Here is a 27298-nt window from a genome sequence, read left to right on the forward strand (position 1 = left end):
TGTCTGCTTGCACACATCTGTGAAGACCTCAGCTTTAGAAAGCACATTTCTTTTATTTCAGTGGTTTACACTTTCATTTTCACCATGCTCTTCATCATCTCTCACTGAATATTTCCTATTCAAAAAACAAACAAAACCAACATACATCAAGAAGCAATTTGTCTGGCTGGTAAAAAAACAACAACAACAACAACAACAACAAAACCCCCCAAAACCACCCAAAAGACAAACAGAAATGCACAGCAAAACATGCCATACAGCTATGCACAGCCAAACACGCCGTACAGCTGTGCAAGTCTTGCATTGCCTCTCCTCCCTCCTCCTCAGCTCTGCTGAAAGACAGCAGCTGTAATCCCCTCCAGGTGGTGACAAGCATTATCTTTCCAGCCAGTATAAACGTGACAGCTCTGGAGCTGGCTGGTAACACGTGTTCCTGTGCTGTAAGAGGGAGAGGGAAGCTGCAAGACCGAACACGCGCGTGAGTCATACCAGCCAAGGGGAAATGTAAAGTTTGGAAGCAGTGCAAGTGTGAGAGATGTAACTGCGAGGGATCCTTTTCAGCTGCGTGCTTCATTCACGGATGCTCTGGGCGATGCTGGGAGAGACTGATGGAGGAAAGAAACACCTACTTCAGCAACATCTGTCTGCTGGATCGACGCAGTGACTGCTCCCCAGCCCCTCTGACCGGGGCTTTTTGTGAGCGGGCTGCATGGGTGCAGAGCCCACTCTGCCCCGACGAGGACAGGCACGTGTGTGAGTCACTGACAAACACGGACATGAGTGGGACAGGTCTCGTGGGGGGGGGAACTCCGGTGATTTCAGTTTTCATGGTTTGATGATTGCATTTTTGTGTTGTATTTGATTTCTTTCTCCTTGCTGGTGCTGTGAGTGGGGAACTTACTGACTCAACACAGCTAGGGTGTGATGTTGACTATGCACAAGTGGCTTTAAAATGAGCAAAGTCAACAGCTGGAGGAGAAGTCCTGGGAAATGTTTGCCCTTTCATTAACCGGTTAAGTTCCAGCAGCGGCTTTTAGCAATAGCAGAGAAAGGTGATCTTGGAGCCAACAAACACTTTTAAAACTTCCAAGGATGACTGGCTTGAGGTCTTGCCTGGCAGTCTGCAAGTTACCACCAGAAGCATTGTAAGATGCTTTTGGGTAGCTACACTGGGATCAGCTCTTCCCACATGAGACATCTCCATCTGAGCAACTTGTCTAGATTCCCTGTGCACTCAGCAGAGAGAAACAGGCCTGCTGAGAGTGTAATTCATCTGCTCCTAATGTCGTTGTCTACAGCAGATGAATCACGCTCTTCTTGCCTCTCTCTCCCTGCTGGTTATAATGGGAGTCTGGATGGCGGGCTCAGAGGGAGACATCTTCACCAGCAATGTTTAAAGTTAAGTTAATGTGTACCACTTCCAGTGTATGTCTCATGCCAAGATCAGAGCTATGACTCCCCAGCTCAGTGCCTTTCTGAATCCTGCAAGAACTGATGCATCAGAAAGCAGACGTTTCACTTTGCTCCCTGTGAAACCAAAAGGCTTCTACACACGACTCTGTACCTGCCAGTCGCTGCTGACATGGAGAGACGCACGCTGCAGGGCCCCTGAGCAGCCACGCTGGGCCAGCCGTTCTCCTGCAGGGACTGACAAGCACTAAATAACAAGCTTCTTTCGGCAGCAAACACGTTTTCCCTGGCATCTGGAATAGCTCCCTAGCAGGCACCAGTGAACAAAGATGCCACAGCCTTCACCCAATGTCCCTAGGCTGGGTTTTGAACCAAGCAGCCTTGTCAACTTCCAAGTTGCAGGAGTAGTCACAGCTTGAATTCAACCATTTGCTCAAAGTGCCTGGGCCAGGATGCTTCGGTCCATGGGCTTCACCTCTCCAGGTGACAGTCCTGTGTCACACTGAATAACTGCTGGGAGACCCTGTGTCTTCACATTGCCTGGAGAACCCAGGACAAAAAAACCTGATGCACGTACCTAGAGTTAGTGGTATGAATCCAGTCCAGCAGTAAGTTTCCCCTTGGTGTCTTTCCCTTAATTACAAATCAATGGATGTAACTGTATTTTTTGACATTTCTCATGCTGGACACCTTAAAAAGTGTTTTGGAATTGGTTTGTGGAAACCTTGGAAAAGTTTAATAGAAAGTCAGAATACTGATGTCATGGGACATTACTACAGAAGGGGAAAATTGCCCTGCAGCAGCACTGTTTCTGACCCAGACAGTAAATGCAAGAGGGATCACCGGTCCTGTGTGGGTGCTGTCTTTAACCATGAGCATAGTCTAGACAAGGAGGATTCAGTAGGACTACCAACTCTTGTGAACAGTGGGCGCTTGAAGGCATTTGCAGTCAATCGAATCCAGCTCATAAAGGCAATGTTCACTTCTGTGCAAAGCCCAGCACTGAGCTCATGCACAACAATTTCTGCTTGAACCTTCAAATAGCACCTTAAAGGGATCTTTAATGGTACAGAAGCTACAGGACCGGCCCTTGTGTGGTGTTCGTCATGTACTCTGCATGTGGGAATTAACCTGTTAGTGCAATACTGAAATACTAGAAAATGTGTAAGTATTGCTGTGTCAGTGGAGAGTAAGTTTTCATTTTCCTGTTGTGCTGGTTTTGGCTGGGATAGAGTTCATTTTCTTCACAGTAGCTAGTATGGGGCTGTGTTTGGGATTTGTGCTGAAAACAGTGCTGATAACACAGGGATGTTTTCGTTACTGCTGAGCAGTGCTTACACAGAGCCAAGGGCTTTGCTGCTTCTCACCCCACCTCACCAGCAAGCTGGGAGGGGACACAGCGGGACAGCTGACCCCAACTGACCCAAGGGATATTCCAGACCATAGGACGTCATGTTCAACACATAAAGCAGGGGGAAGAAGAAGGAAGGGGGGGGGATGTTCGAAGTGATGGCGTTTGTCTTCCCAAGTCACCGTTAGGCGTGATGGAGCCCTGCTCTCCTGGGGATGGCTGAACACCTGCCTGCCCGTGGGAATGGGGAATGAATTCCTTGTTTTGTTTTACTTGTGCACGCGGCTTTTGCTTTACCTATTAAACTGTCTTTATCTCAAACTATGAGTTTTCTCACTTTTACTCTTCTGATTCTCTCCCCCATCCCACTCTGGGCAAGTGAGCAAGCGGCTGCGTGGGGCTGGGTTGCCAGCTGGGGTTAAACCACAACACCTGCACTTCAAACCAAATTAGTTTTAACATTTAGTTTTAACCTTGTACTTCAGTTTCTTGAGGTAGGATTTGTTTACACAACTTTCAGGGTGGATTCAGGTTTTTTTACATCCATGACTAATGCAGTTTAAGATGCCCTAGAGCATCCCTGACATTTACAAGGAGGTTGTGATATGACTCTGGACCTACAGGAGATCTGTACCCCTTTAGACTAACACTGGGACTGGTCTGGGACTTTAGACCAGTACTGGATTCCCTAGGCCATCTCAACTAGCACTGAACATCTATGTTTAAACAACTACACAGACTCTAAGCTGTCTGAAAGCTAGTATTCTTAGTTATGGAAGTGTCTGCAGAAGAAGCATGGAAAGGAGACTACCAGATGAGACAAGATATCGAACTTTGAGACAGTCAGGGTTCAACTGAGTTGCATCTAGAGAGAGGCATAGTTCCACCCGAGATGTCCTAGGAAACCCAAGACATCCACATGAGGCTAAGAGATAGGGTTATCCTTCTTTTTAGGAAGGCCCAGATCTTAACTTCTCTGTCTTGAGGACGGTGTGGTTGTCTTGGACTGCCTGGAGGATCTCATATGGCACTGTAAGCCTTTGTGAGGGCAGCTCAGCTGAGATCTGGCTCTCCATTGACTAGTCCACATAGACCCCTATTTCTCAGACACCTAAAACTAAGTATGCACCTCTGGAGCTAAACCCAATTCTTAATTTGGGAGAAATGAATCTTATCTCTGGAAATCAATTGGTTGGCTATGCGTTTCAGAAGTTGATTCATAAAATGATAACAATCTTAATTATTTGGTTTTGATTATTGATTATTTCAACATGTCTGCATGCACCTTCACAAACCTGGCACAATACTACACACATACTTTTTCACCGTACAATTTAAGGCATTTTGTTTTCACCCTCTCTTAGTTTTTCACTGTTTTATTCTCCCTGCAAATTATTGATAAAATGGGCTGTTTCCCAAAGAGGTATATACATGTACGCAGCTGAGGTATCGTCAGACTTCTGCTGGCATTAGTTGAGCATTCATTCAGGGAAAAAAAAAGATATAATCTGGTAGAAAACAGTTGTTAAATGAAGTTTGCAGTTCTATCACGGTTTGTAAAGTCCAGCCTCTCGAGTAAATGCTTGAGCCTCTTCCAGCTGTTTGCTGCAGCACAAATGCCCAACCCTTTTCCATGTTAAAGGTAAAATTAGTTTAAATTTTACTGGTTGTCTGCAAGGGCGAGGCACTGAGCAATTGCAAATCCTATTAGCTTCGGAACAGGGCCTCGTACAAAATTGTCTGAGGGATCCCATATGATTGTAAAGTGCTTAGATACTGTCATTTGCATAGTAAAGGTAATCACAAGGGATTGAACTTTACTCATTTCTAATTTGGTCAATATTGCATTCAACCACTTCTCAGATACCTGACAGGTGAATTGACTCATCTTATTTATCTACTGCTACATGATTACATACTACAGTGATGAACACAGTACAAATAGATAGGTGGTCTGGAAAAGGAGAGATCTACTGGAATGACCTTTCTCGGTGTTGAGGATTTCCAGTGAAGTGAGGAATGATTTCAACCTCTACTAAAGAAAAATAGGGAAAGTGGAGAAAGACTTTGATAACTCAGATCTTTTCTGGGTACAGAGAAGATAGGGTAGGGTAGGGTAGGGTAGAAATGAATATACATCTCTGTGGGCTCTGACCAGACTTTGGCAATTAATCCAGATTTTGTCACGTTTCTGTGGATTGGCAATCTTTCCAGGAAAATGGCATGCAACAGATGAAAGGCATCCTGCAGTCACTCAGAGATGATGCCCAGCAGAGCCATAGATCACTCAAGCAGCAAGCAGCATGGCGTAAGGAGTGGGAACAAGAAGGTATCACAAACAAAACAGCCTTCCCTTTCCCCAAACCACTTTTCTATTGAAACCACTAAATTTTAATGAGTTTACTAGCCCTCTAGAAATGAGGGCAGGTAATTGCAACGTTACTTACAGGATTCAAGATCAAGTTTACCACATTTAACTCAGAAGAAAAGCCAATTATAATGGCTTCACTCACTGGAGATACTGTAATATGTAATGAAAATATACTTTTAAAAAAAGAAAGAAAGGAAGAAAGAAAAAAGCAGTTTTTGATAAGCAGTTCTAGAAGTCCAGGTCATCCTGGCCAATCTCATCAGAGTCTTCTTTCTTTTTAGAAGCCTGAACTTCTTCACTATGTTCAACCTCCTTTGGATTTACACCTTCAGCATCTGCCTGGTCCTCATCTCCCGAAGAATCAGTGCATGAAGATTCTTTGTCCTCTTCTTCTTCCTCACAGTCAGGATACATCTGTGAGGGTTTGCTGCTCTCATCACTTTGAACCTCTCCATTGGGATGGCTGCTCATGGGGTTATTGTCATCTTTGCATTCCTCTTCACCTTCATCTTCAGACCCCTTCTGGGATTGCTGTGAGAAGTTTCCTACAGAAGAATAACAAGAAAAGACAGCTGCTTTGTTCAGACTCTTTAGCCTTTTCTTGTTTTGTTTGCCTTTGACCCTTGAGGGTCTCTCAGAAACCTTGTTGTTGCCTTCGTCTTCATATGTTTCATGTGCCTTGTCAGGGTCATCACTGGTAGGTTTCTCATCATTCTCATCATATTTATCACCTCCTTCAGTGTTGTTTTCCTCCTCAGCTGAACATGCCTCATCTTCTGACTCTGGATTTGCATCTTCCACTGCCTCAGCTTCATCCTGCTCAGCTTCTTCAGTTCCTTCTGCAGCATCTCCTTCAGGATTGTTGTCAGTACCAGAGCCGTCAGCATCTCCTCTGCATTCCGATGTCTCCTCCTCATCATCAGCCCCAATGTCCTCATCCTCTGGCTCCTCTGCTTCTTCAGCTTCATTGTCAGCTTCATCTTCAGCTTTGGACTTCTCTTCAACTTCCTGCTCTTCATTTTGAGTTTCTTCTTGCTCTTCCTCTTTCCCGTTTGCTTCCTCCTCTGCCTTTGTTTCTTCCTCCTCTTTTGCTCCCTCTTTTTCTTCTTTTGTTTCTTCCTCCTTCTCTTTTGGGTTTTCTTCCTCTTCTTCCACTTCCTGGTCCTCTTGTTTTGTTTCTTTATCATCTTCTTTTGCTTCCTCATCCTCATTTGTTGCTTCTTCTCCTTCTTGCACTTCCTCCTCCTCTTTTGTTTCTTCCTCCTCCTCCTTCACTTCCTCCTCCTCTTTTGTTTCTTCCTCTTCCTCCTTCACTTCCTCCTTCTCCTCTTTTGTTTCTTCCTCTTCCTCCTTCACTTCCTCCTCCTCCTCTTTTGTTTCTTCCTCTTCCTCCTCCTCCTCTTTTGTTTCTTCCTCCTCCTTCATGTCTTCCTCCTCCTCTTTTGTTTCTTCCTCGTCCTCTTTTGTTTCTTCCTCCTCCTCCTCCACTTCCTCCTCCTCATCCTCTTTTGTTTCTTCCTCTTCCTCCTTCACTTCCTCCTCCTCATCCTCTTTTGTTTCTTCCTCTTCCTCCTTCACTTCCTCCTCCTCATCCTCTTTTGTTTCTTCCTCTTCCTCCTTCACTTCCTCCTCCTCATCCTCTTTTGTTTCTTCCTCTTCCTCCTTCACTTCCTCCTCCTCTTTTGTTTCTTCCTCTTCCTCCTTTACTTCCTCTTCCTCTTCTTTTGCTTCTTCCTCCTCTTTCATGTCTTCCTCTTCCTCTTTTGTTTCTTCTTCTTTCTCATTCACTTCCTCCTCTTCCTCCTTAGTTTCTCCTTCCTCCTCATCTTTTGTTTCTTCCTCCTCCTCCTTCACTCCCTCCTCCTCCTCCTCCTGCTCTTCCTCCTCTTTTATTTCCTCTTCCTCCTTTGTCTCCTCTGCTGCTTCCTCTTTTACTTCCTCATCTTCTTTCTCTGTTGTTTCTCCCTCCTCTTCCTCTTTTGTTTCCTCCTCTTCTTCCGCCTTCATTATTTCTTCTTCCTCTTTCTCTTCCTCCTCTGCTTTTGCTTCCTCTTCTTCTCTCTCTTTTGTTTCTTCCCCCACTTCTTCTGCTTCTTCCTTTTCTTCTTCTTTGGTTTCTTCATCTTTAACCTCATCCTCCATCTCACAGTTTTGACTCTCTGATATTTCAGATCCTTCTCCACCTCTGTTCAATGTTGTGCTGTCCACTTCGTTTAATTCTGGCTCCTTTTCTTCATTGCCCTCCACTTCCGTTTCACTTGGCTGGGGTTCACCCTCATCGTTCTCCTCATTCGGATTGCTGTTTTCTGCTGCTTCCTCCACAGAACTGCTGGGAATTGCTTTGATGTCCTGGGCTGCTTCTGAGGCACAGGCTTCCTCATTATCATTTTTCTTCAACCTCAGGATTTGCTGTAAATCAAATGCCTTCATGACTGGGGCATTGGTGGCCACCACTGGCTTTCTTGCAGGCTTGGAAGCCATTTTTTTCCTCACACAGGAGTCACATGGGCAGTATTCCTCCTCACTTGTTTGTTTATTAAGACTGGACTCAAAAGCTGCACTAAATGCTGTATCTTCATTTACATCAAATGATAAGTCTGATGTGTCCTCTAACCTAGTCTGGGTTCCATTCTTGTCACTGATGAGTGACTTTTTATGCATAGTTTGCAATCGCCGTCTCCTCTGCTCAGTTTGGAGTGTTGACTCACGCTTGAGTGGTTCATCTGGAGGTCTTGGCATCTTCTTCCCTGCTCTGCTTTTGATCTTCCTCATCTCCTTATCTATGCTTTTTTGTATCCTTTTACTCACTTCTTCCTTCAGCTCCAGTATCATTTCATCCATCTGCTGATTGTTCTGCAGGTTCCACCTGACTTTGAACTCATTCATGGCACTGACATAGTGGGTCATGAACTCCTTCTCGATTTTCTTGAGCAGTCTCAGGACCCAAATTGGGTCCGGATCCATTGAATTTTGCTGGACAAAGGATGTGCCCATAGTGGTGGCCATATTGACTTTGGGCTCTGGGTCATTTGGAGACTCTTTTCCAAGCTGCTCTTCCAAATCAGCTTTCAGCTCTGTTCCACAATCAGCATCATTGACATTAGTATCATCATTAGTGGGTAGCTGATCAGCTTCCTCTTCAAGATTTTCTTTTGGGAGTTCATCATTCACTGCTTCATCTTCTTGTTCTCCATTTTCAGTTAATTTGCTGTTTTCTTTGTTTTCATTTTCTCCCCCTTCCACCTGACCATTTTCACAGTTACTGCACTGATCCTCCTTATTCTCTTCTGCCTCCTGAATTAGAGAGTCCTCTCTAGTAGACTGTGCTTTTGCCTCTCCTTTTGATTTGGAGCAGGCTGTCGAAGGTCGGGATGACTGCTCTTCCTCTTTACCTTGCTCCTCACCCTCAGTCAGTTCAGTGCCAGTCTCTACATTTTCCACTTGTCCAGCTGATTTGAGTTCAGCAGTTTTCTGTGCTGTTAAGGTGCAGTCCCTGGCACCAGCTGTACTCTCTTCTGAGCCACCAGAACCACTGCCAACATCAACCCCAGAGGAGGACATGGGGGTGAAGTCACAATCTACAGATTTGGGAGCTTTAAACCCAGAGGCTGTCTTTGGCTGCTCACTTGCCTCTTGACCTGAACTTGGACCACTTTTTTCAGCTGTGCATCCAAACCACAGGGCTTGAAAAATGTTTAGCAGCTCCATATACCTGGGCTTATTCAAACATTTTGATTTATCTGATGGATCTTCTGACACTTCATCAAGGAGTTGGAGACTCGCAAGACAAGTAATCAAAATGTTGGCAGAGTTACTCAGTTTTCTCCCCATAGTGGGGGACACTTCAGGCAAACTGTTTGATCGGTCAAATTTTGTTTCATGTTTTGAACTGAGCAAGGCCTTCATGATCTGGACGGAAGTCTGGACAGAGGTTGGCAGGTCTCTTCTGTTGTTATTTTGGCTGGATGTAACTGACTGGCTGCATTCCGCCTGGTCAGCTTTGGCAGCTTCGGCAGCTTCGGCAGCTTCGGACACAACCTCAGAGATTTGTTCCTGATTCACACACTCTTCAGCCTCTTCATTAATAGCAGTGCCTTCTGCTGTCTCTTTTCCCACTTCATCGTTTGCTTCATTTTCAGCCTGCTCTACATTCTTTTTCTCAGTGTTTTCATCCTCCGAGGTTTCCTTGGCATTTGGACAGTATGATACCTCAGTGGTTGCCTCTATACATTCCTCTTCTGCATCATCCTCCATTTCATATTTCATAAGCAATGTTTCTGAAGGGATTTTACTTAGCCATTCTTGCACAACTTCTTCTGGAGTTGTATTTGGTAGAGTAGATGGCATTAAATCACTCCCTTCCTCCTGCATACCTGTGCTTTCTAACTCTTCCTCCACTTTTCTGTTGCAAGAATCGTCAGTCTCTTTATTCTTCTGATCATTTATTTCAGTTGCAGCTGATTTAGACCCATAGGAAGTTGCTTTGGAGGAATCTACAATTTCTTTCTGCTCTTTTCCTGTGGTCAGCACTGACTCAGTACCTATGCTGCTAAGGGAAGAGTTCTTCAACATGGCTGAATGTATTTTTTTGCTGTTTGGCTTCCCTTTTGGTGGGGCAGGACAATGCATACTACATACTGACAAAGTCTCAGACAGTGATGCTCGGCTGGAGTTTGACATCCTCACATGGAGATTTCTAGTTTTTACCTGCCTTGATTTTGAAGACTGAGATATGTTTGATTGTAAACACCTATCATCACTTTCCTGGGATACCTGTGTCAACAAGCATTTATCTTTTACTTCTGACTTTGAAGAGACTCTTGAAGAGACACTTGCAGGGTTTCCATTCCTAATCCCAGTCTCAGTTGAGTGGTCACCTTTTGAACATATACTCTCGCTCATACTTCCCTGTCTTGAAGATGGGGCCTCTGAATTAATCTTGGAATGACCCTCTCCAGCTTTTTCATTAGGGCTTGAAACACTTGAGCAGAGGGATGATGGCTTACTATTTTCTTCTCTATGGCTTCTCTTCTTTGAGCCTTTTGAGGATTCACTGTAGCCATCGGCGGTACTTTTCAAGCTTTTCTCCTCAGTAAAACCTGTAATTGCCTCTGCTTCACTAGTAGATGAAATGTTTGAGTGAAAAGATCCTGAGTTATGAGACATGGGGTCTCTAACAGATTTTTTCTTGATTTCACATGAGCTTTTGGAGTAATTAGATGCCCTGCTGCATGATCTCAGATCATCTGCATGTAGGGAATTCTTCTTTTTATTCAGAGTGGATTCAAGTGAAGACACAGACATTTCAGACTGTGCATCCAAATGAATATGGCTGTGTTTGCTCTTTTTGGATCCTCTGGAAGAGCAAGAGGCATTGCACAGAATCTCATCACTGTCACTTCTCTTGCTGTTCCTGTCACTAGCTCTGGAATGGGGGGTACCTTGTGTAGAGCATCGTTCACTTTCACTGCTCTCATCTCTAATTGATCGGCTGGGCTTTGTTTTTGCTGACACTGAGCTGACTTCATTGATTTCATCTTGTTCTGCTTCAGCCTCTTCAGCCTCTTTCTTAGGGCAGGACTCACTGGAGAAGGAGGAGACCACTACGTTGTCATCAGAGTGGTCATTCTGTTCACTCTTTGCTGTTGGCGTGGTACAGTTACTAGACTTGCTGTGCACACTGTTGGCAGAAGTGGAGCACCTAGTGTTATCTTCTTGACTTGCCTTCTGAACACTTGAGGAGGACATGGTCCTACCCGTGCTACTTGTTTCCTCACATACGTTCTTCTTGCTCTGTCTGGACTGCAGAGATGACCTTGATGAGACACTCCCAACTCTGCTGCTTTCAATCTCTTCTGCATCATTCTTTAAGCACTTCACAGAGGAAACTTCAAAACAATTTTCATCTTCATTTTGTGAATTGGTTTTGCTGGCCTCATGGTCTTCGGGGGCGTCTTGGGTATCCAGGTTGTTTTCACAGCTTGAATGTGACATTAAACCCAAGGATGAAGGTCTCTGACTATTGCTCGTGCTTGTCCGAGTGTATTCTTGCTGGTCTTCTCCATTGGAAGCACCTGTAGACAAATCACTTCGACACATACACTTTTTAATGGATCTATATGCCACTCTGTTCTCTATAGTCTCTGAGTAGGATGAGGACTCTTGCACAATGTGCTCAGAGAACTCCTCACTGGATGTGGTGTGGAGGCTATCCACAGAAGCCATTTTTTTGTGGACTACTCTCCTCCGGGAAGATGTGCTGGAGCATGACGACCGTGTGTGCCAGGTGCTTCGTACACTGGGCTCTTCCCTCTGGGATATGTGCATGGGGTTTTTCCAAATGTCATAGTCCTGGTGTTTCTTTCCACAGCTATGACAATGAGCCTCGTCACATTCTGATTCCTCAAGTTTTGACATGTAAGAATCAATATCACAGGGATATAATGACTCATCCGCCTCTGAGCTGGCTTCTGGGTTCATTTTCTGTATGGGGTCTACTCCGCTGTCCTCCTCTACACCTGACTCTTCACAAGGCATCTCGTTCATCAGATTGGACTTTTTGATCTGGGTGGACCACTGCAAAGTCTCATCATTCAGCAAGCGGAAGCGGACTTTCATCTCAACGGATAGGCTACCATCCTTGTTCACATGTACCCGTTTTTCTATGTCGTCATTGACCAAGGAATGGACCAGGTCCCCAGGTTTTGGATGTGAGAAACTGTTTGAGAAAGATGCACCATTATCTGGTGAGGCAACGAGACCATTAGGATACGACTTTTCTGATGATAAAGAAAATCTCATTGACCGATTGCTTGATGCTGACCGTGGATGGATAACACTTTTTTTGGCTTTCAGTCCAAAGTTCACTGGAGTTTGAAATAAGTAAAGAAAAGAAAGATGGAGAGAAATGTTAACTCACATAAAGATGACACAAAATATATAGGTCAAACCCTCAAACTAGTGAATACTGATATTATTCCATTAAAGCTAAGCCTATGCCAGTTTACATAATTTGAAAATTTGGCTTTGGCTAAGTGATGACCATAAATATTAAGTTTGAATTAATAATCTGTATTAAAATCTTCTAAACATTAACTTTTTTTTTTTAATCTAAATTGAAACACAAACACTTTTTTTGTCATATTAAGTGCATGTCAGGAAGAAAAAGAAATATATATACAGAGCAATTTAGTCTCAGAGTTTCTGTATTTTATCATGCTGCAAATATCCCTTTATTTAACTGTGCAAGTTTTCATCCTTCCTATTCAGTCAGAGAAAAATACATGGAGAAGTGACCCTCTTCCTTAGCTAGAGGTCAAGTGTCACACATTTATTGTGCATCATCCACCTCTTCACTCACGTGCCAGGAAACACAGGTGTGGCTGTGTAGACCAGAGCAGCACTCAGTCCCTGCAGGGATGTGGCACTATGAATAATTATAATGCTTATTAAAACATAAAGAATAAATGGAAAAGGAATTGTAAGCTGGTGATACTTACAAAAAGAAATAGTGGTAGTTATAGAAGAAATCAGTAATAGTATGGGAATTTTAAGAATTGTAATCCAAAGCACATCCCTGTGGCTCAGTGCAGTGATCTGCATAGATTTATTCAAGTCCTTGACCCTTCATTTCAAGTAGAGTACATTGCTATCATGCAGTTTTGCAAGATACGCACCTATCTCATTTCTAATACAAATTTGTTCAAAGTTTACTTTTATATATCTAGACAACCATATGCCTCTGTGGGCATATGGATATACAGCTGAATGGAGGGCATTTTAGGCAGGTAGTGTTGAACAGGGAGCACATCAACCAAGATCAATAACACATGAAATATAGCTCTTATCTAACCATCCTTATGCATTTGAACTGATATATTTGCTCAGTCTCCTGATGGACAAAGCTTCAGATTATTCCCACTGCTCCCTCCAATTTTTTATGTCTCGGGCAGTGAGTGTGGCATGCCTCTGTCCTTAAGTTTCTACAACTAGTTGTCAACATACGAGCGAATCTTTCCTGGGTCCTGGTATTGACAACGGCGAGAAACAGGTGCACCTCCAGAGCACACTTCATTTCATGCTAAAAGAAATCCCTAATACAGGTGAGATGAATTGCCCTTTGGACATGGGAAGTTTCTTTTCATAGGCTACTGAGGGTGGCTGGTTTAATTACCTGTGACCTCAGATAACTCATGATGAAGTGCCTAAGAAATACCATCCTGAATAACCCATAACATACTCCTTCCTGAACATAACCTTTCCATAAAAACATGCTTTGTTCCCAAAAGGCTACACTGCAGCTGTAACCTGCAGGAGCAACTGAATCTCCTGCTGACAAAAACAGGGCATCCTCTGGTCCTGGTGCAGGCAAATGCAGAAGTGCAGGCATTATATGACATAAAGACAAGGGGATAGAGGATTCGTGGGAAATCTCAAGGGTTTGGGGAGCCTCAGAGGCAGACACAGGAAAGGAGGGAGTTCTGGAAGGAAAAGGAGACACAGAGATATGAAAGAGGAAGGGAAGTCAGCCAGACACGGGGAGCATGTAAAAGAAAGACTGGAGGGTGTAGGGAGGAAATCCTAGAAGGAAACCAGAGAAAAAGAAGGGGAGGATGGAAAGGCCTGGGAGGCAGAGAGAGGGAAGTACATTTTCCACGTGAAATCTGCGCGTTGGGGCCGTACAATAGGTGCCTGTAATCTCCATGTTGTGGGACACAGGCCTGGAGAGGATGGTGCAATATGCGCCAGAGTTTTTCTTACTTTCATTGTTTTCATTGACATTGTTGCCGTTGGAACGGGGAGCCAGGTTGGGCAGCTTCTCCACCGAGTGTTTCCTCAAATTCTCCATCGATACAGGTTTAAATGGCTCCCGGCCGACACACACCAGCACGCTGGGACAGTGAAGCAGAGCCTGCATGCTGTCGATCTAGAAAGAGAAGAGCAAGTGGGTCAACGGGAGCCAATAGAGCAGAACTGCATTTTACCTTCCAGGTCCAGAATCACTTGACATTTAGATGACACCTAAAATAAAATAAACGTGGTTCTGGAGAACTTCAGGGTCTACCAGGGCCTGCTGGCAGACTCTGTTGCAGTACTCTTCCATTGAAAGAGAGACTCTGCTTTGCTTTAATCAGATCTCCTAAGACAGGGGAGGTATGGGAGAGATTGCCTAAGGGAGAAGATATTTATTACAAGGTTTTACATCTTCCGGGAAAGATTTAGGCATAATCAATGTGGTAGTGAGGAAGGGGGTGGAACCAGAGGCTTCTCAGTTTCCCTTACAGAGAATTATACTCTTCAAGTCTTCTAACTTCTGCATGGGACAGCAATTACTCCCAGGTAAATGCTACATTCTAGGTTGACCACTAGTTCTCTTTCTTCCTCTGCTCAGGAGAGGACAAGAACTGTGACTTCCCCTAATATTACCTCAAATACTCTCTCAAATATTACCTCAACTATTGCCTCAATGAGGGACAATGTGGGACATTGTGCCTCAGCGTGGGAAGTGCCTGTGAAGGACTCTGTTCCTCCCCGAGAACCCAGGCTTACACACTGCCTCTTCATCTTCACCTCATGACCTGTGTCTCGATTACACACCAAGTCCTTCATGTCAGCTGCAGCTAGGAACAGGGAGCAGGGCTAGAAAGTCACTTTTACCCAAATACAACGTTTACCTAGCATCTAAAGGAGCAGGAACCAGTCCTGTGAGGAGCACGAACCAGTCCTGTGAGGAGCACTGGCTAGGCGAAGCCTGGACCCTCTTCCATCTTGCTTCTGCAATCCCTTGTTTGTAAGACTGAAGTTAAGCTCCCAGGTAAACCACTTGTTGGCTTCTGAAAGGATGAGAGGGCTCTCTTGCTGTCTGAAAGGTCTCTAGAGTGGCCAACATCTGGCAGCTTTGTGCTGTCAGGGGTCTCCACAATCCAGCTAGGATGTTCCTTCCTCCTCAGACTGCTACATCAGGAGAACATCTCTAGAGCATACAGGGACTCACCAATAAGAAGTGACCATGCAATGGGCTACCAAGATGTTAGCTAGCACCGGTGGTGGGCTGAACACTATCTTGCCCATAAGATGCACCCTGACCTCACTGTGTCACTTAATCATCAGCCCTTTAACTAGCAGCCGAGTATGGAAGAGAACGAATCTCAGAGGAGCTGTGATGACAATTCTGCAGTTGTCACACGTGCCTGGCATAACAGAGCGTGAAGGGCGGACCTCATTCTCTAAATGTTGCTATAGCATCAGAATGAAGAATCAGGCCCCCTTCAGAGCCCAAGCCCTGAGTTTGTGAAATGCCTTCGGGGTTTTCTGAGATTAGTTAGTACCACCAGGGCTCTGAGAGGTACTGAGATAATAGTGCTGGATCTTGTGCAAATAAAAGGAGGGTGAATATGTGGAGGGTGAAAGAACAAGACAGAATCACACTCAAGATCCAGTTAAACACTTGCAGTAATTTTTCTTACAGTAAAGCATATGGCATCAACTTTTTAGTGGGAATACACTAAAATCCCATCATCTTCCCATTTTTTTTAATTTACTGTTTGCACTGTAACAACAGTTGGAACCTGAGGCCCATTGAGTTTGGTGCTATAAAAAACCCACAGTAAGTGAGGCTCTGCTCTCTAAAGCTTACATTAAGCACCACTGTGTGTAAAGCAACAAAACTCCTGAGTCTATGTGATAAGCACCATGAAACAGAAACAGAAAATAACCGACAAATCTCAGTCTATCTATCCCTACTGCTTGTCATTTGTCAATAAATCCACTTTTGGTCCATATATTTCTAAAGAAAACATCTTTCTAGCTCACTCAAAAAGTTTGTAGAAAACCTATAATTTAATAAATGACAATATTTTGAGTAGGGTATTGCCACCTATATATTTCTTTTCCTTCTTTACTTGCCTGGTCTTTTTTCTTTTGTTTTTTATTCCTTTAGTGAGATCTTTCGCTGTGTCCTCATACAAGTAGAAAAAAGGTGAGGGTAAAAAAGGAGAAAGAGAAAAGGAAAAAGAGGGAGAGAAGAAAAATAGATGTGAAATCCCTCCTGATCTTAATGTAAAACAACCTGACTTTAAAAACCCACTAAGTTTTGGAACTATCCCTATTTGCAAGGGACATGTTTTCAGTGAAAGCTATTTTTTGCCCAGGACATTTTCTCACATGGTACTGTGTCTGTATATAGATACTTCAATCACACTCATCACCGGTGCGTTGTGTCTGCAGAAAATAGATGGTGCCAATGACACAGCTTCAGGAATCGATGGAGCTGAGCCAGATGAGTTATTGAATTTATATATACTCCACAAACCAAATCTTTCATATGGAATATACTTGTGTTATGTGATTTAAAATAAAGGGTCTGTCATGTAGTATTTCTGGCATCATCAGCTCTTTAGCAGTGTTTATACCTATAACATAGCCTTTATTCCTAATAAATTGCAAGCTTAATCTCTTTGAATTAATAATTGTAGAAATTCATATATATTTGGGAAATCAGCACTTCATAACACTTCATTGTTAAAAACATTTTGGCAGTTGTAAATACAACTGAATGTTTCCTAAGTGTTAAATAAATCATTTTTCTCACATTGATTTGGTTTAATGCAATGTTCATTCTTTCAGGGCAATACAGTGGAGCTGGGATAACAGTTCATCTCATTTTGCTCAGCACAGAGCTTTCCCACACTGCTGCGTGAATCCCATCCTCTCAACAACACGTCGTTGCCTGGGCTATACAGAGGACAACTGTCTTCAGGGCAATCAATATGGCATTTCTTACTAGCGCTAAATTATCTCTGAACAGTATGTCCCCGCTTAGGTGTTTAGCAGCTTGCAGCTCGCTCAGCATGTCCCAGGATGAGATCCATGCGTTGCTTCTCAGATTTGCTTCTTCTTAAGGAATATATAAAAATTATTTCTATGAGAAGGGATCAGATCCTGAACCTGCAGCCATGCCAGTGTCTACTGTTGCTCCTGAATGCGCTGAGAGAAATATTGGCCCCATTTCAACCAGTGGCAGAATTTCCCCTGGCTTTTCTGGAACCTGCATCACACTGGTAACAACTAGGAAACAACACAAAACCCGGGAGCTTTCTTTTGCTATCCTGCAAGAGAAGTGATCCTGTTCTTCTGCTTAGACATAACAACCACCAGACAAAGAGTTATTACGGCTTGTGAAACTGTATTTTCCATGCACCTTCTGCATTGATTTTTCATGCTGGGGGAGGAAACAGGACATCAAACAGAAAATTGGTGAAGTGGTTTGAGAGATAAGATTGCAAGATTTGGCAGTAACACCATGGCAAAAAGCAGACACAGTAGCTATTCATATTTCAGAAGCACATGAGCCCCAGAGAAAGAGATGAAATATTAGACCTGATTAAATTATGAGAAAATAATCTGATGTTGAATTGCTGTTCAGGATAGGTAAGAGGTGGGAATCGTCTTGCAGAGATGACAGTGTGAATTCCAGCGTATGGGATGTTGTTCAAGGCTGAGATGTGCCTCCCCAAGCATGATCCTAGTCTAACTCTCAGGAGTTATCTTACTCTAAAGTGGCTTGCTCTGGGACCTAGGCTTTCATAAGCAATGCTTTTATAAGCAACTTCTATAAAGGAACATACTGTCATCATCTCTCTTAGGTAAGTTCTGGAAAACAAGGAACAGGCATCCTTCTGTAAATGTTGAAATCAAAGGACAGGACGATAATAGCTAGATTTGGCCTCAGATTTTGGACATTTAAAAGTTAGGTGTGTAGGACTGAGCTAGTTAACCAAGGCTGTGTAGTCCATGTAGAAAGGGCAATTCCTGTATCCTGCTTTGGACATCCTTTCTACTGTGAGACAAATCATGGTCTGGAAATGCCTTTCTCCCTTGGTATACAGCACCTTGGAATGATTAGGAGAGATGTAGACATCTAAGCTAAGGCAGATTAACTCCAGCCAACGTGACCATTCAATAGTTACCAGGAAGCATCATCTGAGCTGAATATTGAATAGCAGCTCCAGGGTCCCCGGCCTGTGCTCCTTCTTGAAGGCCATATTATTTCAATGAGTAGCTGCTCTTAATTACTATTTTAGGAATACAGTCATAATTAACTTCAGCTGTATAATATTGAATGTGGCATAATCCTAATATAAATAAGATCAGTAATAGAACATGCTGGAACAAACCTTATAGGTCTGTCCTGAAGCAGGGAGACTATCACTGCAGTAAATATTAAATGATTTAAAAGGGTCATTTAAATTTCTTGCAGTCGGTGAAACCCCAGGACTTTAGAGACTGTTGTTGTCTGACCTTTACTGTATTGGATTATTTTTTTATTTATTTATAAATTCCATTAAAACATAAGAAAACCATTTTTTCCACTGCAAGAGTGGTCAAACACTGGAACAGGTTGCTCAGATATGTTGTGAAGTTTCCGTCCTTGGAGATATTCAAAAGCCAGCTGGACACCGGAACAATCTGAACCTAGCTGGACACCTGGACAACCTGCTCTACTTGACTGTGCTTTGAAGAGGGGAGTTGGATGAGATTATCTCCAGAGGTCTCTTCCAACCTCAGCAATAATGTAATTCTGTGATTTGTTGTAGGAGAGGTGGTTGTTATTGTCATATAGACCTCAGCCTGAGGAAAAGTGTGGTGCAACTGAAAGAAGACTAGAAGGTAGATGTTCTTAGCTGCCTTAGCTGTCACGATCACTGGATAAAAATAAATATCATTAGGTTGGGACATGTTTCATTTTAAAGCAGCAATAAAACCTTAGATAGTTGGTGCTTTCTTTTTTTTGGGGGGGGGGGGGGGGGGGAGGGGCAAGATCAGAAGATGCCCCAGTGAAATAAAATGGTGGCTACTGGTTGGTCAGCACAGATTTTTTCTGACATTTAAGTTTTCTTTGTGTGCTCTGAGATGCCTTTTATCTCTTCCGAGCAGTAGCCTGTAAGGAAATCCTTCTGGTAAACAGATTCCTCGCTTCCCTCAGGCTGCCACAGCAAGATTTTTGAGTACCCATGCCAGGATACCATATTACAAGAAAACAGTATTACATCCCAGTCCAATTTAGCCATAAAAACCAAAGGCAACTGATTGTGAATACTTAAAATCTGGTGATCACCTCAAGGAGTTGTGATGGAGAAAGGAATGCCCTGCCCTATTGTTTCTCCATTAACTCATCACACTTGATTGTAAGTCATCTTTTACAATCTAGGCTTCTTGCACATTGATGGAGAGCAATCGATATTTCTGGGGGACAGGTCATTTCACCCCAGGAAAGCCACCTGATACAGGTGGTACACCCCCCACTGGACATGCCTGCGTCTTTCACTCTCTAGAGAGGAAGTCAATCATCTCAATGCAGTTGTCTAAATGTAGATAACTAGAGCAATTTGAGATGTTCTAGAGTATCTAATATGTGCCTGAGGGTGGCAGACAGTGTACAAGTTAAATATGAGACCTGTGCCCCACCAGACTACCACCTGAAAGCTAAGCAGGAAACATCTAGCATATTCATATAGAGACAGTTAGAAAATTAAGTGTCTTCATTTGCAAGCTGAATCCCAAAACATGGTAACTTCCAAGAATATTTTAATCCATGGTAAGTGAACAGTCAGGAATAAAATGGAAGAAAATGAATGGCTTATGATAAAGGTCTTTGATGGGTTAGGAAAGAGCTCCTTTGCATAACTCAGGCCCCATTCAAGCCCTCTTTTGAGTTCCCTCAATGTAATTACCCTGTCATATGAGTTCATGAGAAGGGTTGCTCACAGCTAAGGCACTTGATCTTCAGAGGCAAAAATTGTCTTAGCAAAATTCACAGGGAACAATCTCTAGCAGTTTGCAGTTGGTGGGCTGAAATAGACTCCCATTAAAGTTTTATTGCATAATCCTTGAAAATGAAATTAAGTTTCTCAATCTTACTGCAAAACCTGATCCAAATCCCACTGCAACCAACAGAGAGAAACTTGCTGACCTCTAAAGACTCTGGATCGAGAACCAAGAGGATTATGGAGGCTGTTAGTGAAGTTCTGGACAAGAAAGCAGAAAACTTGTTGCCAGTACTTGCCTCTGTTGAAGTATTTTTGTTTGTATCAGTCAACTTCTGACCCACTGTGGTGTCTTAAAGATCAGGTGCTGCTATGTGAAAAAAATTGCAATTTGCTGTGTGTTAAACCTATATGCACAGACTCTTCCAAGGAAATGTCAGCTATGTCTTTAGGTTTCATTGAAGTTTTTGTACTTCTGACAATAAAATTATGACTTTTCAAAACAGTAAAACTTCTGTTTACTTGCATACTTCATTATCTCGTACCACAGGAACTCCCTGTCACAGTGGGATATGTCACGTATGGATTGGTTCAAAAAAGCTAAATGTTCTTTCCAATAAAAATGTTTCATAGGCGTTACCCTCAGCCCCACTGGGGAGGTCACCATGTGCGAGGTGGAAATGAAAGGACATCCTCTCTTCTGAACTATGTCTGTTTTTTTCAGTTTGGGTGCTATCCATTGGAGGATGGATTGTCTCCATGAATGTTACTGTACAGTACCTACTACAAAGGGGCTGTGATCTCAGCAAGGACCTCTAGGTGCTACTGCAACACAATTAATAATAAAATGTCATCATTACCTAAACAGAAGAAAGACAAACATAACACCCCTAAAATTAGGAATCTGTTGCTTATTGTGGAGAACATGCTATCCTCTGGCTCTTCCCAGAGAAGAAAGAACCTTTGTAAACCTTACTCACCTCAGAAGCTGAATATAGATACCAGTTTCTGAGTAAGGTAAAATGTAGGAAACATCTTTTGTTTTAACTGTGCTGTCTACCAGCCAACCACAGACATTTGAGAGTTAGAGAGAGAAAGACAGAATGGGGAAATAACGCAAGGCATGGTTGAGATCACAGGTCCATAAGCTAATCCACCTTCCAAAGAGTGCAGAGATGCAAGGGAGAAACAGGAAAAGCTTGTAACAGACATGTTGAAGAAAAGGCTAACGGGCTGAGTTCATTGCCTATCATGCTGACTCATTGCCTCGTTTCCTTGTGCTCTTTCATCTGTTCCAGTCTTTCATTCAGATTTACAGCTCTTGGGAGTGCAAACAGCCCTTTTGTTTTGTAGTTGTACTACACTCAGTCCAGGGGGATCCTGGCTCTGAACTGGGGTATCTCATTTAACAATAATAAATTTTGTATTTTATTCATGCCCTTCCCCAGACTTTGCACTGGAGGAATTAGAGTGGTTCTTCTGGGGAGTGGTTTTTTAAAGCTATGCTAATCTGTTGGTCATAAGGTGAATCATGGGGTGTTGCCACTCCATGCCCACATACATATTAGCAAATTAGCGGAAGAAAAGAAGGAGGAAGGTATAGGAAAGTGCATTACTTGACCTCACTTTCTCTAACATCAGCATGGGCAACCTGCCCCACACCCTACCACAGTGGAACACCCCTCTCCCCATCTGCGGAGAGGTTGGTGGTTGTGGCATGGGTGTGTGTTTGGTGAACAGCCAGAAGACTCTCCCCATCCCATCAGAAGGAACGCAGAACAAGAGCTAATACTGAACTTAAATTACGGAACTATTGCATGGAAATATGGATCTAACCCTCTGCAAACTGTAGCACCCCGGTGATTAGTCTAGAAGAGAGTATGCGGCATCCCTTCCATCTCCCACAGCAAATCAAAACTCACATGGTCTCTTACACACTAAATCAAATATCAGGTCCCAAAATCCACATGCAGGAAGCAGGACAGATGCCAGTATCCTAGGCTCCTGCAATAGCAGGTAATCTGCTAAACATAAATTACATGCTGCTACCTCTATTTGATTCTTATATCATGGGAATATGGGCCAGTCCATTGCTCCAGATGGTGAAATGCAGCACTGTAAGATGATTTGTCATACCAACACTTCTAAAAACATCAGCGTCTTCTAGAACTTTTCAGACATGAGCTGTCTAGTTTTCTGGTTTGACCACTGTGTAAAGCTGCACGAAAAATGATAGCTTTGGGAGTTGTGATCTGGAAATCAGGCCATGAAGCACTCAAACAGCCAAGTAAAATATGTGAAAGACAGAGGAATAATGCACTGCACTGCTTTCTCAGTCAACCACAGGCAAAGATCATGTTTAGCTATTTCACTGCTGGCAGCTTTTCCTGGAGTACTCACAGATGCCTTTTCCCTGTGTGTGAAGCTTTGCACATGTATAAAGAAAATGTTCTGAGTTTGGTCCTGGAAATAGTCTGGATGAACAGGTCTTTAGCAGTCCAGGTGTAATACTACAATCAGAAGTTCAGTGGCCATTGGAAATCATCTGGGTAGCAGCAGAAGAGAACCACCGAATGGAAAAAGGGGAAGGAAGAGGAAGGACTGAAAAAAAAAGGCATGAAGAAAGTAGAAGAGGTTTTGAGAAACAGGTGAGGAGGACAAAAAGGGGAAAAAAAACTGATTTACAGCCTGGTTCAGTTTGGAAGACAGGCTGCTAGGATCATATGAGGGGTGCTGCAGTTACTGCCTCTGTGGGGGATGAGCTGGTTCCTGATGAAGACTATGGGAGGCTTCCTGAGGACTTCCACTGAGTGCTGGTTTGAACTGGGGAGGTTCCCGCAATGCGCTGACTTCATATGCAAACTTTTGATGGCCTTTTCCCTACCCACCCACCCTGTCAGCTCAGAATGACGTCTGAGACTGTTCTAGCTGCAACTGAGGCAAACCTTTTATCCTTTGCTGTTAAGGGTGCAAATTTCAACATAGAAGAGAGGAAAGCATTTCTTAGAAAGTTTTTGCTGCAGATATTTCCCACCTTCTGACACACTGCAATTCCTCAGTGAAATCAGAGTCCACCACCTGCTCCTTTGGCACCAGGTTCATCAAATCTAGTCCATCCAACCTCAGCATTTGAAAACCATGAGTCAGACTAACATCCACCCCACCCCAAGCGCCTGTCCTTATCCTCTCCGAGGGCAGGATTAGCTTAAAAATTGACAAGTCTTGAAAAATGCTAAGCATTTGGTTCTTGCGATTAGCCTTTTGGTGACTGAGTCAGTGGGAAGGATACAGTTCATGAGTTCCAGCTTCTCCCCGGGACCAGAATCTCAAAACTTACTCTTTTTATATGGGGAATATCTACATCATGGACGAAAAGTTACTCCAGCTGGAAGCTGAGAGGGAAAAGAGGGAAGCACAACATAGGTGTGTTCCAACTAGCTGTAGGAGCTGGGACTGAGTATATAAACCCTACTGCTTCTAGATCAAGCTCATAGATCCATATGGCGTTGTTCCATGGTCTTACCATCCAGGGTGTCTCCTAGTGTAAACATTTGTGCATTGTGCTTCTTTGAGCGCTATGGATACAGTATATGGACTCCAGAAGCTCAGGGCATAAAGAGAAACACATTTAGCTGAAAACCCTGGTTTAATGGAATAGTTTTCTTGTTACAGAGTCCAGGGTTTCACCTTCAATTTGCAGAATCCATAGTACAAATGTGGAAGCTGGAAAGTTGTTTACTTCTACACAGTAGAAGTAGCTCCCCTGATGTTAACTCAATTTATTTCAGAAAAGATACAAGTTGAAAAAAAACCAGACCTTGCTAAGAGTTGCAGCAGATTCCTTTGAATTCTCTGTTCAGGGCCCAAAAGGAAGAAGCAAATTGATGAAGATGCAAAACATCCTCTCTTTTCCTCTCCTGTTAGCGGTAAAAACTCCCAAATCTGCATTTGGAAAACCAGATATCCCTATGAAAAAAACAGCCTTTCCTGCAAAAATTCTTTGCAGAAACAGTGATTTCTACTTAAAGTACTTAAAGAAAATTCACAGTTTTTCCAGGAGAGGGTGGAATTCTGCTATTCTTTGTATTCTAAGTAAATGAATAAATAGAAGCATCAAGTTCACAAATATTATTGCATATACTAAATAATATGATTGGAAATGTCTTTGCCCTGGATTAAATTCAAAAGAATTAGAAAGTAATTACACTTTGCTACATTATTATTATTGAAAGAACAAAATCTCCTCAGGCTAAGGGAGTCATTTGCATTTGGTATATGTTAGATAAGAAAGTATTAGATTTGGTATATGTTAGATAAGAAAGTGGCTAGCACACGGGGTCCATTTAACTACATCTTGTAAGGCACTGGGCCAAATGATTTCAGGGCATCTCAAAGGTTCATAAAACACACCTGGATATGAGTCTTCTTATGGATCAGGTTCATGGAAAGTTTTGCTGAGGTTTACAGATCGCTTGTGTAAATCTCATTGGAGTCATTGTGGTTTTGGCATGGAATCAGAGAATATTGAACCTGAAACCTGTGGTTTGTTTTTAGACTATGACTCACACACACGGTGGGTGGAAAGTGGTACAGCTCACTTGATAACAACAGTTTGCACCAGATGAGGGGCTGAAACTGGTTGCAGTTACTCATACCTGAACACAGCATGAAACCAAGTGTCACGGTGAATATGTCAACATGAACCAGAAAATTAACTATCCCAAGGAGGGAAATTATCACCTTTCTTCTCTTAGTGTTTATATATATACCACGTTTTAAAACAGCTTATTTGCCTCCATCTATCCCATTCCATCAGGGTCTTGATGACACCTGTCATTAAGACAGATGAGCTTGGTAGACAGCCCAAACATGAGCGGCCTAGAGGATGCCTGCGGGCAGTCTACAGATGTCCTAGAAATGGCTATATGGTTGTGTAAATCTGAGCCAGGAAATATGTCAGACAAGCCTGTTTCCTGGCCTTGCACCCTGAGGTCGCTGTAAATCCAGTCACTATTATCAAGGATGATTTAGTAATAATAGTTAGACTAACACCTTTACTAATAACAGCTAAAAATAAAAATTCTGTCTTTACTGCTAAATTAAACAACTCTGGATCCAGGGCACTGGAACTGAGTTGCCTGTACTGTTAAATTCTTAGAATGGTCTTTAGTGCATTCAAAGCCTGGATCAGCTGGCACTCTCCCAAGAAATTCCTGGACAGATCTGGGAGTTAACATACACCAGGGACCTTTCCTAAGGAGTAGCTTGAATGTGGCCACCCAATTACAAAGGCTGTAGGAATTAGACCCTATTTTGGAGGCTACATAGTAAGAATATGTATAGATAGTGCCATTCGGTGTCAGGGCCAGAGTATGTGCCCTGATACTATTCTGCCCACTAGAATAGCTGTAGCCCATGGTGCTACTTCTGGGTGAGGAGTATCTTAGCCTACAGGTTGCTGGAGACTGGGAAGACACACTGGGGAAAGCATCAGTTCATATGTGCCCTTCTGTCTTTCTCCAAGACTGCTAAAACTGGCCACTGCCAAAGATGGCTTGATTTGACCCAGAATGGTTAGTCTTGCCACAGCATCTAGTGTGTCTCATTCCAAACTCTACACAAACACAGAAGAAAGATGAGGGTCCTTACCCCAAGGAGTTTCTAATAACTAATCCTTCACAGTCTCCAGTCAGTGGTGCCTGAGGAAGCATTCCTTAACTCATGATTGCTCCCCTGATTAACTCGCACAGTAATTCTCTGATCCCTCAAGGAAATTTGGTTGCATACAGTGCTCATTCTACAATGTTCTCACTTGCAGAGTCTAAGGCAAAAGACAGTCTTTCTGGTCATCTACTCTGCCTTTCTACATAACAGTCTGGATCAGATTCACTCATTAAATATAACAACTTACGGTCAGCCTTGAGCGCGCCTAAGCAAAAAACCATCTAAGTCTTGGCCTGACTCCAACAAACATAAAACTAGCCACATCCCTTGGAAAACTCTTCTGACGGTTGATAAATCCCATTTGAGAAGCTCATGGTAATTGCCACCAATAGCCATAAACTATGTAGACTATTTACCATAACACAATGTGGTTTCAAATGCCGTACAAGAAGGAGTATTGGATTTTAAGGAAGAACTTGGTTTTGTTTTTGTTTTAATTTAAGACAGTCAGTAAAAGGCAGGCCTAGTGATTCAAGAGTAAGTGCAGAAATCAGGACATCTGTGACTAGACATATAGTCATGTTGCTGGGTTCCTGTGACTTAAAGAAGTCTTAATGACTGTTCAGCTGGCGGACCCTGGATAATTGCCATTTGTCGGGGAAATCCTCTGTTGCTGTGCAGTTGCTGTCACGTAATCCTACACGTCATTTCTTATAGTTTAATTGTCTGTGAGGATTTCTGGTCTTTCTATGATCTGTCTCTCTCTTTTTGCCCCTAGAGGCATTCTTCCCTCTCCAGAGGCAGGCGGTGGGGATCTGCACATAGGTGCACTCTCCTGTGGTTTAGACCATGGAGAAAGAAAATGCACTGGGTTGTATAAGAACTTCCCAGAACAGAGATGAAAGTCCGTGTGATGGAGAAGATAACCTACAAATTTTACTCTACCTTTTTTTATTAAGATATCTCCTCTTAGTAGCACACCTGGTTCTTTTTTAGCGTAGAACTGATGTCCCCAGTAAAGACTAGGAAAGATGCAATTTTCAACTGTCTCGTCAGCCAAGTGATCTTCAGATGTAAAGTCCCATGTCTTATGTTTGCTAACATTTAAAAATCTGCAGTACTTTAAATAAAATGTATAAAAATCTAGGCCTGGGTTAATTTTAGGTGACTAGTCTGAGTCAGTCTTCTGATCTTCTTCTATATTCAATAAAAAGAGGCCAACAGGCAAAATCACCCCCCATCCTAAATGCCTATTAAGATGATCAGATCTAGATCAATTAAGCCCAGGCCTGTCTATCTTTTAGTGCAGAAGCTTGCACAAAGTTTCACTGACAAGTTAATGACATGTCAATGTTAACCTATATAACAGATTTCTCCATTTGGGCACTATTGCCAGTTAATCACCTGGAAAACAGTAACTGGTGGCTTGACCAGAAAAGAACTATATGATTTACACTATTTACTTGCTGAAAATTTAACTGATTTTTGTAAGCTAAAATCAAATTAAATTTGCCTCTAGTCCTGTAATCATCTAATTACTATTTTGCTTTAGAAACTGTCAACAAAAATCATGGTTAGTTTGGGAAGAGGGGCTCTTGGCTCTGCTGATATCGGTGCCCAAATACTTAAACACCTATTCACTTCGGTGGGAGTAGCTCTTCCTTTCTAGTAGGCAGTCTTCTTGATGCTTAAGAGTAAAAATACCAGTTTCACCTCATTTAAGGCTTCAGGAATTAG

At 42.9% G+C, this 27298-nt stretch overlaps 1 protein-coding gene across 1 annotated transcript in view; it reads right to left on the reverse strand.

The window, feature by feature from the left end:
- Positions 1-5360: 5360 nt before the first annotated feature.
- The window catches only part of RP1L1 (RP1 like 1), a 45039-nt gene continuing 23101 nt past the window's right edge, over positions 5361-27298 (reverse strand). Inside the window, exons 4-6 of the mRNA XM_030038051.1 lie at positions 13893-14058; positions 7040-11998; positions 5361-6145 (exon numbers count right to left, since the gene is read on the reverse strand). Coding sequence (XP_029893911.1) covers positions 5361-6145; positions 7040-11998; positions 13893-14058 — 5910 coding nt within the window. The remainder of the gene's footprint in view (positions 6146-7039; positions 11999-13892; positions 14059-27298) is intronic.

This window comes from Aquila chrysaetos, chromosome 15 (genome assembly GCF_900496995.4).
Source record: "Aquila chrysaetos chrysaetos chromosome 15, bAquChr1.4, whole genome shotgun sequence".
Classification (NCBI taxonomy): Eukaryota; Metazoa; Chordata; class Aves; order Accipitriformes; family Accipitridae; genus Aquila; species Aquila chrysaetos.